General features: G+C 32.1%; 1 protein-coding gene across 1 annotated transcript; it reads left to right on the top strand.

Annotated features, from left to right (window-relative positions):
* The first annotated feature begins 1,048 nt into the window (after positions 1–1,048).
* On the top strand, positions 1,049–15,485 carry LOC127723694 (clavesin-2-like). The gene is made up of 6 exons (XM_052230440.1): positions 1,049–1,152; positions 3,102–3,267; positions 3,664–4,094; positions 7,497–7,607; positions 9,790–9,977; positions 13,868–15,485. Exons 2-6 carry the CDS (start codon positions 3,135–3,137, stop codon positions 14,037–14,039), a joined length of 1,035 nt encoding a protein of 344 aa, XP_052086400.1. The 5' UTR covers positions 1,049–1,152; positions 3,102–3,134; the 3' UTR covers positions 14,040–15,485.
* The last annotated feature ends 356 nt before the right edge of the window (positions 15,486–15,841 follow it).

The raw sequence follows: 15,841 nt of genomic DNA, 5'->3' as shown, positions 1-15,841 counted from the left end.
GGCCACGGAATACGAAAATCATGAGAAGAATCGTGTAATATACGCGTAACAAGCAAAATCATATCATATGTATAAGCTTTCCCCGACGGTCCGCCAATTAGTAACAACAAAATAAAATACTATAAACAGACGTTGCTGTGCAGTCTTTGTGTTCAATACATGTGCGGCTTCAGGATTAAAAGTTACTTACTTATGGGTTTTTTTAACGTTCGTGACTGGCAATAAAGCCCTCGCACGGTCGGTAGGATTAAAAGATGGCAATCCTGAGAATAAGGAGATAGAGGACCATGTCAGTTTGCCGGACACAAACTTTTCTGTAATTTTGCCTATAATAAATCATATTTCTGTTTTTGGGGCACTCCTTCTATATATAAAGCGGTGACTGTAATCTAACAGATCTGGTTGATTTAGTATTCTATTGTAAAAGGCAAAGGCCACTCACTACTTTTGCCAGAAGAGAAATTTTATTGCAAAAAATAAAAAATGAAAATTCATTTACAATTCACCAAAATAGTGATATAATTTAAAGTTCAGGATATAGCCTTCTTCCTGACTTTTTCTGGAAGTAAAGACGTTTACCTGTTGATTTATCTCATTCATTACATATAGTAGGCTCCCCGGCGAGTCAGCTCGTTCTAATCATTGTACAGTTAGCATGCATTTTGTGTCAATTACCTCTTACATTATTTGAGAATAATTTTATTAATGAATGTACATAAGAATTGACTCTGCTCGAATGAATTTCTATAATTTTAAATATATAGATTAGTTGTGTCTAGATGTCTCTGATTGCGCTGAAGGGAGCGATACACGGAATTTAAACGCATTTCCAGATTTGAGTCAAAAACTACTTATGCATGTGTGATAAACAGCACGAAATAATTACAAATAAATAAAATAACAGTTATTACTTTATAATAATAATATTTGTTTTGCAATAACTTAACTATAAAAACGAATTGCATAATATATTTATACAAATAATCATTTCAAAACATTAAATATTTATTTTTACGGAATGTATATCAATGCCACTGTATTATGATAATTTAGCAGACAGCTCGAATCTGCAAACATTCCTGTTTTGGTCCCAGAAGAAATCAGAATGTTAACTTTTGAGATATTTTTAACTCTTGGAATGCATATTAGTTTGTAAGTATAAAAAGCCAATGAAAAGTCTTCTCTTCTGTTGTTGAAACGTCTAACTTATCTGTTAATGTTATCATCTTGTTATGCCGAACACCTGAGTCCTGACTCTCTATCAATAAAATTTCTGATTCCTGTGCAATGCTTTATGGAAATTTTTGGGGCTCTTTTACAGACAAAAGTGTCAATTAAGAAACTTTCGTGAACTCGTGGGCAGACTTGACAGATGGGTGAGATGCATATCAAATTTTACATAAACACCCCTAGTAGTAGATAGATTCAATGATTGACATTCATCATGGTTCTTGTTATAATATTTATGTATATATATGCAACCCGACTTTAAATAAAGATTACTTACTAACTTACTTTGACAGGTATAAAAATGCCAATTAAAACTGGAACTATTATACTAATAGTATAACAGGTCAGGAATAACCACCAATTGGTGGATTAATTATACCTCAATTGACGTATAATCCACCAATTGACATATATTGGTATAGACCAATTGAGGTATAATGCAAGTTTTTTGTAATAAAATGCTAGTGTGAGATAGGAGCATCATTTTGCAGCTTACAACCTATATTATGACCATTATTGAGTCCTCCGAAAGTTTCAGTTTTGTCAAAGCCTGCTGCATCTCTTGAGAATGCATGTGTATAACAATTCTTTTGTTGAAACATCTACTATTGACCATGATTGACTTTTAATAATGAAAGTCAAGTATTAACAAAGAGCTCCATTTACCTGCGGAGTTGTACTCATAATCACATGACTGCAGACAGTATTGATGTCCATTGACAGGTGATTTAAGTGGTAAATTTGCCAATCGAGAATTGACAAGATAACAATAGAAGAAACTGCAAATACAATTATTGATTAAATGCAATATGTTATGTCACTATACTAAACTAGGAATGTTTGACATGTTTTCATACAATAATATGGTTTTAAGAAAACAATGCTCCATTTTGGTTGAATAATTTGCTTTGAAAAACAAAGAATTATACGTCAATTGGTCTATACCATTATATGTCAATTGGTGGATTATACATCAATTGAGGTATAATCCACCAATTGGTGGTTATTCCTGACCTTTATAAATTCTAACAGATTAAAATTCAGGTTCACAACTGAACAATTCATTTATGTATTGCTTAAAATCATATACTAACAATGTGGACTTTGAATAAGGAAATGTATGATTGCCAATCATCCAATGAGACAACTATACACCAAAAATAAAGTGGCATGTATGTAAGCAACTACCGGTCACAGACATATATCACAAAATGTTAAACAATTCAAACAAGAAAAACAGCAGACTGATTTATGTACAAAACAACAAATATGATTTACAGCAACAAACAACAACCACTGAATTACAGAATGTGGTTGGGTTAAACATAATTTCAGGTGACTGCAACCTTCCCACTTGTGCCTTCTTATAATCTTCAACATGTTGAAGTTAAGCAATATCATGTGGAGAGGGGGCATTAAAGTTTACCCTTTTCCGTCCGTCTGTATGTCCCAAATTTGGTTTATGTTCTCTAACTTTAGTTTGCCTCAACCAAATGTTATGAAACTTATACATAATGCTTATCACCACAAAACTCAGATCAAGTTTGAATTTGGGTGTCGTCACTATTACTGTTCTGGAGTTTTGAACTTTATAAATGCTGAATTTTTCGTTTCCGTTCTCTAGCTTTAGTTTACCTCAACCACATGTTACGAAACTTATACACAATGCTTATTACCACAAAACACAGATCAAGTTCGATGTTGGGTGGCGTCACTTTTACAGTTCTCTAGTTATGTCCCTTTATAACGTTATATGCTAGTGGGGGCATCATCTATGTCCCATGGAAACATTCTCCATTTATGTTACTTATAGAAGGATTAAACTAATAAAGTTTAACTTGTTACTGAATAATGCTATTTTAACTTTGCAGTCCTGAACATAATGTATAGATATAGGAGTAGTCATGGCAGAATTTGGTTGGGGTTTATCAGAGGAACTTAAAAAGAAGGCTAAACGAGAGCTGAATGAGGACCCTGATGAAATAAAAGATGCAATACTAGGAGTACGAGAACAGATTATCACAAGACCAGATATTAGTATGTTTTAGAGTTCAAATTGTATACATGGTTCAAGGTCAATATCCAGGAAAATAAATGAATTAACAGAAAATATCACATTGAAGAATAGGAAATATATGCAAGTTTTGACATGCTTGACATTAACTCTTTTCAATAAATTAAGTAAGTCAGGTATATTGTACCATATTAATATTAACAACAGGTATAAGTAGTGCAAAACAATACTATAAAAATTTTAATTGCAAGTTTTTATTTTTGCAACACCTACATGTATCCTGTTGCTAATTTCACAATGATAAAGATAAAAGCATAGCAAAAGTTTCTGAATTTCAATTAACAATATATAAATGTACTTAAAGTTGATGGTATTGAATTTTATTATTAATTGATATCTATTGCTTAATTTTTTTGTAGCTTTCTTAAGGACAGATGATACCTTCATATTACGATTTCTGCGGGCTAGAAAATTTGACACATTTGAAGCGTTTAAGCTGTATGGGAGATATTTTGAATTTCGTCAGGACAATCCAGATATCTTCAAGAAATTCCAGGCATCAGAGACTGGAATAAAGGATGCTTTACTTGATGGTCTTCCAGGAGTTCTTCCAAACCATGACCATTTTGGTCGGAAAATATTTGTTTTGTATTCTGCAAACTGGGACAATGGCCGCTATGGCCTAGATTCTATATACAGATCCATCTTGTTGACGTTAGAGAAGTTAATAGATGATGATGAGGCTCAAATTAATGGATTTGTTGTAATAGTTGATTGGAGTCAGTTTACTTTTAAGCAGTCAATGTGGTTGAGCCCAAAAGTTCTGAAACAGATGATAGAAGGATTGCAGGTATGTTTAATATTTGTCACCTTTTATGGTAGGATGTCAAGCCTTGCTGCATTTTTATACCCCCGCAATCAGTGGAGGGGGCTTTAAGTGTTACCCTTGTACATCCTTACATACGTCCCATAGTCGGTTTCTGTTCTCTAAGACTAAATTTAGTTTGCCTCAACCAAATGTTATGAAACTTATATACATGTAATATGCTTATTACCACAAAACACAGACCTGGGGCGTGTTTTATTGGTCTCTTCTGCACATCTCCAGAATGTCTTCTGGTGAAGAGTCCAAAAAAATGAATCTTGACCTCTTCTGGAGATATTATACGGAAGATCAACAAAACAAAAATTCAATTTGCCGTCGAATATAGCAGATTTTTGTTATGTTGGATGACATAAATGATGTTTACGATGGTTTTATAGAAAATTAAGATACGTCCGGTAGACATGACTGTAAAAGTGTCCTCTGTTCGTGACTTTTTTCTTTGTTCTTTCCTCTAACTCAATTTTGCTAGACAAATCTGGCTTAAACCCCCACTATTTGATTTTTAAGAATAATCTTAAACTGCACAAAAATTCGTCAACGTTTGTCTCGAATATGATCAAAAAGGACATCTAATCTATCCAATTTCTTTTAAAGTAACCAAACTGGATTATTTTTGTATAAAGCAAAGATAAATCGGAAAGTTCTCAAAATCATTTTTCTCTGGTGGTCCTTGAAGAAAATCTTCTGGCCCTAACTATTATTTCTTTTTTTTTTATAAATCCGTTGGTTGTGTACTGATTGATACTTCAGTCTGGGAGAACAAGATTTATTTCAGTACTAGTTGTTATTAGCTTTGAACAAACTTCCAGTAATTGCAGATACTCGTATTTCGTTGCTGTGTGCATCTACATGTACATTGTATTGTCTTAATGTAAGTTTTTTTTGTGTGTCACGTACCGATCTTTTGAGTTAATCTAATTGCAATTGATTTGTGCAGGTAGTTCTTATTGTACTGTTACACCACTGTCCCAGTTTCGGGAAGGTTTGAGCGCTCACAAACATGTTCTTGTACTGTTACACCACTGTCAAAGGTTAGGGGGCGGGTTGGGCCGGATTCCGCTAACATGTTTAACGCCGCCACATTCTGTATGTATGTGCCTTTCTCAAGTCAGGAGCCTGTAATTTAGTGGTTGTCGTTTGTTGCTGTGTAACATATTTGTTTTTCGTTTATTTTTTTGTACATTAATTAGACTGTTAGTTTTCTCGTTTGAATTGTTTTACATTTGTGATTTCGGGGCCTTTTATAGCTGACTATGCGGTATGGGCTTTGCTTATTGTTGAAGGCCGTATGGTGACCTATAGCTGTTAATTGCTGTGTCATTTGGTCTCTTGTGGAGGGTTGTCTCATTGGCAATCTTCGTTTTTATATCAACCCTGCCATATTCTTTGTGTGCCTGTCCCAAGTCAGGAGCCTATAGTTTAGTGGTTGTCGTTGGTTCATGTCTCGACTCATATTTGATATTTTGTTTTGTATAATTAGGCCGGGTTAGTTTTTTCATTTTAACTCTTTCTCACACTTTTCACGTCAGGCCTTTTATACATGTAGATGACTTTTAATACAGTATCGGGTTTTGTCATTGTTGAAGGCCTTAAATACGGTTGCCTATAATTGCTTACATCCACTTCATATTTGAACTCCATAGGATAGTTGCCTCATAAGCAATCATACATCTCTTCGTTTTTATATTATATACCTGACTTTTAAACTCGTGTTTTCCTAAACCGAGTCCTGAACATGCATGACATATTTGTCACTGGGCGTTAAAAATTAGCAACAAACAATCAATCAATTTAAACTTGTGTTAAATAAGAAGAAAAACCATTTGATATTTATTCATTTATTGGGGTGGGGGACAGGAGGATTTCATATATGAATATGGTTGCCTGGTAAGAGCTGAAAAAATAGGCATAATTAGCGACAGATTAAAAAAGTTAATAATGCCCTCTTCCCTTCCCCATCCTTCATCTATAAATTTAAACTGACCACCATGGAATAGCCCAACTTAGTGTTGAAAGTAGCGTTAAACACCAATCAATCAAAATCCCTTCCCTAGAATATCAAATAGTCGTCCCTTAACTGTTATTGTCCGTGTAGTTCTTATATTTATCCAGCTTATCGTCCTACAGGGATGTCCTACTAAGACTGTCATACCATAAAAACGTTTATAACACAGCTCACATTCTAATATATCTGCATTCATAAATTTATTAATGTCATTTAGACTAAACGACGCCATGTTTGTTATGTGCCTCTGCCGTCTAAACTACCTATCAAAAAAGAAGAGGTGGAAGAGAGCCAGAAGATCTTCCCTATTCAAAAAAACAGAAATGGACCTCTTCTGGCTCACTACCGAAGAACAAAAAAACACGCCCCAAGTTAACATTTGGTTGTTATCACTTTTACTGTTCTCACATTATGCCCCTTTATAACGTTATATGCAAGTGGGGGCATCATCTTTGTCCCATGGACACATTCTTCATCTATTTTTGTCTTCTTCATTTGAATACAGCAATAAACTCTTTGTTAAGAATATGATTGATTATTGGTTGCTTAACGTCCAGTGGCAAATATAAAATTTATATTCAGAACGAATGTTAAGGAATAGGAAACTTTTGTAATTTGCAAAAATGAAAGATCACACTTGATTTTTCTTTTCGTGAAACATAATTTTTTTTTTTTTTTATTTAACACAGCTTTCTATGTATTTTTTATAATCCTTAACTCTATCACATATTGATTATATGTACATTTAAAATAATTTTCTGATTGATTGCTGTTGGTACAATGCCTAGCAAATATACATGTAACAGAATCATTTAAAGATGTGAAAAAAAAATTTGGATTTACATGATCTTAGTCAAAGGTTGATTTTTGTTGCAACTGTAAGAATAAATATGATTGGCCGATTGGGAAATTTAGATATATATACAGATCTATTAAGTTGTTTTTCTGGTCTGATCAGAATACATGTTATTTGATTTGATTATGTAAATATGTATTTTTATGCCCCTGCTGTAGCGGTGGGGGCATTAAGTTTTACCCTTGTCCGTCTGTACGTACGTCCCAAGATTGGTTTCCGTTCTCTAACTTGAGTTTGCCTCAACCAAATGTTATGAATCTTGTACACAATGCTTATTACCATAAAACACAGATCAAGTTTGAATTTTGGTGGTGTCACTTTTACCGTTCTAGAGTTATGCCCCTTTATAAATGGAAAAATTGCAAAATTTTTATTTTTTTCTAAATATCAAGTAATTTTTAAAATTTGAGTTATCCTCCTTTGTCAGTGATTATAGTTGAATCAACTACAATCAATGCTTTATACAATGCAATGTTTAATTTTTTTAATTTTTGTTTATTTACAGGACTGTTTTCCTGCCAGATTTGGAGCAGTACATTTTGTTAACCAGCCTTGGTATATAGAAGCTATGTTTAAGTTACTGAAGCCTTTCCTTAAAGAAAAGAGTAGAGACAGGGTTTGTATCTAGTAGACACTTTTTTGTATTATTGTGAGTTAGAGAAAGTGGGATGTAGCTTTAATAAAAGCTTAAAATATAAATTGTCTCACCTAGATTGATGATTGTTGCTTGTTGATGTCCAGTGGCAAATATTGCATACATTTTCAAGACGAGCCATCCTTAGATGTTTTAAAAATTGCAAATTTAATTTGTCTCCCCTAGAAAATTATAAAATGGAGATCACTTTTTAGCTCACCGTTCCAAAGGAACGGTGAGCTTTTGCCATCACTTGGCATCCGTCGTCGTCGTCCATCTGGTGTAAACTATTTCAAACATCTTCTCCTCTGAAACTACTGAACCAATTCCAACCAAACTTAAGCTGAATGATGCTTAGGGTATGTAGAATAAAGTTTGTGTTTTATTTACTGTTTCGTCAAATAACATGGCCGCTTTGGCTAAAAATAGAACATAGGGGTAAAATGCAGTTTTTGGCTTATATCTCAAAAACCAAAGCATTTAGAACAAATCTGACATGGGGATTAAAGTGTTCATTAGGTGAAGTTCTATCAGCCCTGAAATTTTTAGTTGAATCTGATAACCCAATGTTGGGTTTACTCCACTAAATTGGTAATTTTAAGGAAATTTTGCAGTTTTTGGTTATTATAATGAATATTATTAATGATAAAGATAAACTGTGAACAGCAAAAATGTTCATCAAGGTAAGGTCTACAAATAAGTTCGTATGATCAAAGTTGTCAATTGACCCCTTAAGGAGTTATTGCCCTTTAAGGACAATTTTACACAATTTGTTTATTATGTTTTCTAACTTTAAAAAATCTTCTTCTCTGAAACTACTAAACCAATTCCAACCAAACTTAAGCTGAATGATTCTAAGGGTATCTAGAATAAAGTTTGTGTTTTATTTTTTGTTTCGTAAAAAACATGGCCGCCATGGCTAAAAATAGAACGTAGGGGTAAAAAGCAATTTTTGGCTTATATCTCAAAAACCAAAGCATTTAGAGCTAAATGATGGAGGTAAAAATGTTTGTTAGGCCAAGCTCTGTCAGCCCTGAATTTTTCAGATGAATCTAACAACCTATTGTTGGATTGCTGCCACTTAATTGGTAATTTTAAGGAAATTTTGCAGATTTTGGTTATTATCTTGAATATTATTAATGATAAAGATAAACTGTAAACAGCAAAAATGTTCAGCAAAGTAAGATCTACAAATAAGTTCCAATGACCTAAATTGTCAATTGTCCCCTTAAGGAGTTATTGCCCTTTAAAATCAATTTTTCACAATTTGTTCATTTAGTTGGCTTACTTTAAAAAATCTTCTCCTTTGAAACTGCTGAATCAATTTCAGCAAAACTTGGGCTGAATGAGTTTCAGAGTATCTAGTATAAATTTGTATTTTATTTTCTTGTACGTCAAGAAACATAGCCACTATGGCTAAAATGAAACATAGGGGTAAAATGCATTTCTTTGATTTTGAAGAAAATATGACAGATACAAAGAACATTTCAATGAAAGTTTTAAGCCATTCATTAATATATATTGAAAAGCAAAAATAATCATTGATGAAAGATTTAAGCAAAAAATTACAGGTGAGCAATTCAGGCTCTTGAGAGCCTCTTGTTCATTATTCAAATGTATTACCCAGACTTATTTACTGTTTTGAACAGTACAGTTTGGGTGGATTTTTATCATATTCATCTACCCTCTATGGATATCCAGATTCTGTACAAATTAAACCTTAGAGTTTGAATCAAGTATTGAATACAAAAACTTATATGATTTTTCCAAGATATTGTATGTTTAAATCTCATGTAGAAAGAACAGAAATGGGAGTTAAACTCAATATCAATGCAAAGGACTGACACAATTTTGGTATTTTACAATAGAAATAATAGTGAGGAATAGAAGATTTTCTTTAAGGACCAACAGGGAAAAACATAATTTAAGAACTCTGCAAATACAATGAAATGTATTAAGATTAGTACAACTGATGCATGAAACAATCATTGAATTCAAAATATAAAGTCTAACCACAGTATTAATGAACAAAACTTTTGATCACGGTCAATTGTCCCAATTCTAATTTTGATCATCATACATAACGAAGGGAGTAGGATTTAAGAAGCAAAATTAAATATGATTCCATTTTTTGTTTAAAATATTACTTTTTGATATATTTTAGATTCATATGCATGGTATCAACTTAGGAACCTTACACAACTACATACATAAAGAGGTATTACCTGCAGAGTTAGGAGGTACTTTACCTCCCTATAACAACCTCATCTGGGCAAAGGAACTGATAGGTGATGAGAGTTTCAGCTTTGGTGACAAACAAATCTATTGGCCAGACTACTGCTTTTCTTCCAAGTAAGACATTAGTTGTTTGGTTTTTTTTAAACATAAATTTTGATAGATCCTAATGATGTAATGTAGTAATCATTCATGTGCTACAGGTTATAGCTATTTATAGTTGAAAGTAACATAATATTATTATATAGAGCATGGTGATTTATATGATTTTTCAATTGTGATAAATTCAGATAATCTCACATGTGAAATAACTCCTTTATTTTCACTCTCAAGACTTTCCCGCCTTTTAACAGACAGACTGAAGTTGTGTCCTTAATAACTAATCCCCATATTTCCTGCAAGTTTATTTTTATGCCCCCACCGCTAGGCGAAGGGGACATTAAGTGTTATATTTGTTCGAAAGTCCGTCACAAATTGGTTTTCATTCTTTATCTTTAGTTTGCCTTAACAAATGTTATGAAACTTATACACAATGCTTGTTATCATAAACACAGATCAAGTTCTAATTTGGGTGGCGTCATTTTTACAGTTCTCTAGTTATGTACCTTAAAACATTTTATGCACGTGGGGGCATCAGCTATGTCATTCTCCATTTATTTTTTTATGAAACAGCAATTTATACACATTATATGGTAAGAAAATTTTATTTCCTAATTTAAATTTTCCTTAGAAGGTCCACTGTAACAACAATTTTAATACAATTGAAATGCATGATGTTAGTTATATTTTTATTATCTCACCTGGCCCAAAGGGTCAAGTGAGCTTTTCTCATTACGTGGCATCCATTGTTAGTCGTCGTTAGTTAACTTTTACAAAAATCTTCTCTGTTGAAACTACTGGGCCAAATTTAACCAACAATCATCATTTGGGTATTTGGTTTAAAAAATGTGTCTATTATTTTGAAAACTGTTACAAATAGAGAAATCTGACAGGAGCAGAAATGTTCAGAATCTTGAGCTCTACCTATTGTTTATTTACGTCAAAACTGTCAGACTTCTTATAGGAGTTATTGCCCTTATATGACAAATTTTACCTTATTTTTCATTTTTTTATTTTTGCCTATTATCTTGAAAACTATAATAGATAGAGAGAAACTTTAAATTGCAAAAATGATCAGCAAGACAAGTTCTACAACTAAGTCTGCATGGTCGAAATCATCAGTAGACTCCTTATTAGAGTTATTGCCCTTTGATGATGATTTTACCAATTTTTTGCGTTTTTGCCTTATATTAAGGCCAAAATAAATTAATAGTGTGTTTCCTATTTCACCTCCAAAAAATTAGGTAGGGTAGGTAGGTAAAACATTTTATTTTATGAAAATATTTAATTTTTTTTCTATTGACGACAGTAGAAAGAAGTTCCAAATCAAATCGTTTGATGTGCCTGCTTCTTTGATATTTAGAATACTCCAATAGTAATTAAATCTACAGCTTTTTGATTTTTCTGTTTTAGTTCTGTGTCAGAAATATGAAAATAAACTTTAATGAAAATTTAATGCATTTCAATGGTCATAATAGGAATATGTTCTTGTCGATTTATTATCTTAAACCAAAAATGGCAGTGAAATTTCTGGCATGGTATGTTATTATGATGGGCCTTGTTGAATCTAACAATGTAAATGTCACACAGGGTATACATGTGGGAGCAGATAAGTAGCCCTTGAAAACACTGTGAACCGATGCTAAGTAGCAGTTAATTAAGATTTTTCGAGGGGTAATACTCTGCCCTTGCACCCTCTTTATTTAATTTACAGATGTGTTTTGATGTTTGACAGAATGTGATCTTGAAGAGTGAGTGGTTCTGACAATATTAAAATTCCAGGTTTTGAAAATGTGAAATCTTTGTCTTAATCTACTGGTCAATGCTGGTCAAATAAATTGCAGATATAAATATGACATGATTTTTTTTCCATTTCTTGTATAAATTGTTTATATGGGACCAGCCAGAGAAAATATAAAAGAATAAAAGTAGACATGATGCTGGGGCAGATTCATTTATAAATGAATATGAATCATACACCATGTCTGCCCACTGGGGAAAGCTTCTTTTCTTTTCCACTTTCTCATTCCACATTATCTGCCCCCCCCCCCCCCCCCCCCCCCCCCCCCTCCCCTCCCCCCTTTTGCCATCATTAACTAAAAAGGAATAACAGTTGTTTATGTTGCGTCCTGAGCCCAAATCTGCATAACATTCGTAAGAGCGTTTTTTGCAACAAATGCTGGATAATCAGGATTGATTTTTTGGCAGTAAATAGAACTCATTTTACTCTAAAATTGTTTGTCAATTAACCGACAAATACAGTCTTTCCAACCTTAAACGATTCTGACGTTTGGTCCAAAGAAGCACAGGTACAAGACTAGATTTTGTTAATATATGTATATACACTGAATACACTATAAATCATTATATATACAAATATTTAAAAAATCTTGCTTGTACCTAATCAAAGAAATTGAGCAAAATGGGTCAACTTCGTATTTTTTTCATCTTTAGGTCCATCATGTGTTCTTCAAAAAGATTCATCATATCGTAATTATCCGATTCGATGTCATTATATTTTGCGTCCATGTGATCACATTTCGCATATTTGATAGCTTATACGCTACACGGTTGCCGAAAAGCCATGCTTGTTCATTCAAAATCTTGGTCCTTGAAACGCTTTACTTATCCATATTGGTCATTATTATCAAACATTTTGAAGATCTATAGTATTCTAAACGAATAAACGGAAACGGACATACTGAAAAATCTGGATTTTTGAATTTTCATTTTTATTTTTGTCAATAAAATGTATAGGGTCGGCTCCGGAAACGGAGGTAGAGTCAGGAAACCGGAAACACACCATTTATTTATTTTGGCCTATTTGAAGTTATATCTTAAAATTTATAATAGATAGATAAAACTTGAATAAGCAAAAACGAGCAGCAAGACAAGATCTACAATAAAGACAACATTGAGGAAATCATATGATAACTCCTTATTGGAGTTATTGCCCTTTAATGATGATTTTTACCAATTTTTTGCATTTTTGCCTTATATGCTTATATGATTAAAATTATAATATAAAAATAGACACTTTAAATCACAAAAATGATCAGCAAGTCAAGATCTACTAACAAGTCAAATTTTGCTGATATAGTTAGTAGACTGTCACTCCTCATGGGAGTGATTGTCTTTAAATGAGGATCACTTTACTCTCTTTCTGTTTTGAGCAAAAACTAAAGAAGATATATAAGAGAGAAACTAAACAGACTAAATGATCAGTAATATAAGATCAACAAAACAGAGATTTTTCTCATGAATACTATTCTTGTCTACAATGTTGGAGAGTGTCCTTTGTTGAATATGCAAATATACCAAGGTGAGCAACACAGGTTCTTTAGAACCTCTAGTTACATTACATGTAGAAATGTGTTAATGGCTGTGTATTACAGAAAATTTCTATGGGGGATTTTGCAGACACTTGTTCTAATCCCAACCACCAAAACATTTAAAGTGATTTCCATTTTCTAATTGCCCAACCACCTATATGAATTTCAAAGTGCCTTCAAAAACCTCTGAAGAAGTTTTTCAGGACCAACCCTCAACAAACTTTGGTTCAGTACAACAAGTGATTTAGCATTTTATTTCTATTTCAAAAATGGATCCAATGTTTTGGCTGTCAGATTTGATAGACTAATTGGGGGGAAAATTAACTATTTTCCTATGATTATGTTGTGTATAGAAAACTTCAAACAATTAATTTATGCCATCATATAAATTATATAAATTGCACCAATTGTAAGTTTGATTTTACAACTCGTAGTTGTTCTTACTTGACCAAGTACCAGAATGTCCTACGGGACTCCTACCACAGAGTGCGTAACCTGTAGAAAATTGTATACTCCAGAGTCAATATACAGTAATATAAAAAAAGTCTGTTATAGGAATTTATATTTTACTTTCAGGAACAGATCTGAATCATTGCCAAGTGAATTGTACACAAAAGCTGAATATGAAGAAGAAGAAGTTAGTAGAGATATAGATGATATTATAAAGAACAAACCAAAGTTGACAAGTAGCAAGTCACTCGGGAATGCAAGGGCACATCTTGATGAAGAATTTTTCCTTATAGAATAGCTATATTAAAGACTAAAGGCACATCTGGACCAAGATTTATTAGTTATAGAATAACTTTAAAGACTTAAGGCATGTCTTAATGAAAAATTCTTCCTTATAGAATAATTATATAAGGACTATAAAATGCACATCTGGACCAAGATTTATTCCTTATAGAATAACTTTAAAGACTTAAGGCATGTCTTGATGAAGAATTCTTCCTTATAGAAGAACTTCATAAAGACTAAAGGTTCATCTGAACACAGATTTCATTGTTAATGTATAAATTATTCTTCATGAAGAAGAATAAAGTCCCAAATGAACAGATTCTTCCTTAAAGAAATAATTGTTCCTCATGAAGATAACTAAAGGCAACAAGAGGTCATCTTAGCAAAAATTTATCTGGTATATTATTTAAACTTATATTTTATATCCTGGAAAAAGGGAGATAATTGTTAGATATTAGAATTCTTTGTTTATTTTTCAAAAAAATGTGTAAAAATCTTTACAAAAATTTGTCTGACATATAAACTTTTAAAATAACTCTGAAAAAAGGGGAGATAGTTTTAAATAATAAGAATTAACTATTTCTTAATTTTCAAAAAATGTAAAAATATGAAATATGAATTGGTTAGAAAGTAAAGCACATACTAGATAAATAACAAATAGCTAATTCATTAATATGATTAAGAAAATGGTAAGTGATGAGATGAACTTCTCTTTGAAAAAAAATCCATGATTCATAATTAGTTTTTAATTCTTATCAGGGCTGTTTAATTTGAACATACATGGGACCCAGGTAAGGCACTTTCAAAATGGGGTTGATTTAGAATTTCACTGAAACTGTCACTGCACTTGACACCTACCCATAGTGGACTTTTCAAAGTGTCTTCCCTGTTTCCCATTTAGGTTTTTAAGGAATAGCCCTTTGTGGTGTTGCCTGTTGATGTGCTGGTCCATTTACTATTTTACTTATATTGGAAAAATCAAACAAAATGGAATTTATGTCTCTTTTAAAGTTTTGTAAATGACTAAATGCTAATTTTTAATTGAATTAAACAATTTAATTCATACCTGTGCAATATTGATATAAAATGTGTTCACTTTAATTGGCTTTAATGCATATGTTTTTTTATTGATCTGAAGATTTATGTACTGTAATGTTTTTAATTTTCATGGATTTTAGTTTTGCACTTTTGTTATCCTTGAATCTGTTCTTCCTTAAAGATCAAGTTTATGCCAGGGGATAAAATTTCAAGTTAATTTTAATCATGAAACTAGCATGGTTGGGATTTTATGCAGTTTTAATATATAGTTGCAATTGACTCAACTAATTTTTACTACGTGTACCAAGGTTGATACTTAAATATCTTTGAAATATTTTTCTTCTTTGTATCTTTACCATTTTTAATATTTAAGGATTGAGATGCATTACATTCACTGCTTTTTCTTTTTCAATTGATTTTTTTTCAAATTAAGACGATTTTTTTATTGGCTGGTTGATGTTTTCATTTTTTGACATTGATGGTAATAAAAAAATGGAGACAGACAAATTTTTTTGTATGGAAATTTTCAAAACTGAACATTTGACATATAAAAGGGAGGGAGGGCTTAAAAATCAGGAGATTTTGACTCTCGTCGGGAGAATCACATGTTTGTTTTTATGACAGATTTTTTTTTTTAATTTATAGTTATTGAAAACAGAGCAATATATACACTTAGCTGTTTGATGTCTTATGAAAGTTGTTTATTATTTATATTTATTTGAAATAGTGCAATATATACACAAGACTGGTTAATGTCTTACGACACTAGTTAAGTTT

The sequence above is a fragment of the Mytilus californianus genome, unplaced genomic scaffold (assembly GCF_021869535.1).
Source record: "Mytilus californianus isolate M0D057914Y unplaced genomic scaffold, xbMytCali1.0.p SCAF_13, whole genome shotgun sequence".
NCBI lineage: Eukaryota > Metazoa > Mollusca > Bivalvia > Mytilida > Mytilidae > Mytilus > Mytilus californianus.
The sequence above is the reverse complement of the archived record's forward strand: the minus strand, read 5'-3'. Positions and strand labels throughout refer to the sequence as shown.

Coding starts and splice junctions, on each gene's coding strand:
- LOC127723694 (XM_052230440.1), top strand. CDS start 3,135: ATGGCAGAATTTGGTTGGGGTTTATCAGAGGAACTTAAAAAGAAGGCT. Junction 4,095..7,496: donor AGATGATAGAAGGATTGCAG/GTATGTTTAATA, acceptor GTTTATTTACAG/GACTGTTTTCCTGCCAGATT. Junction 9,978..13,867: donor GACTACTGCTTTTCTTCCAA/GTAAGACATTAG, acceptor TTTTACTTTCAG/GAACAGATCTGAATCATTGC.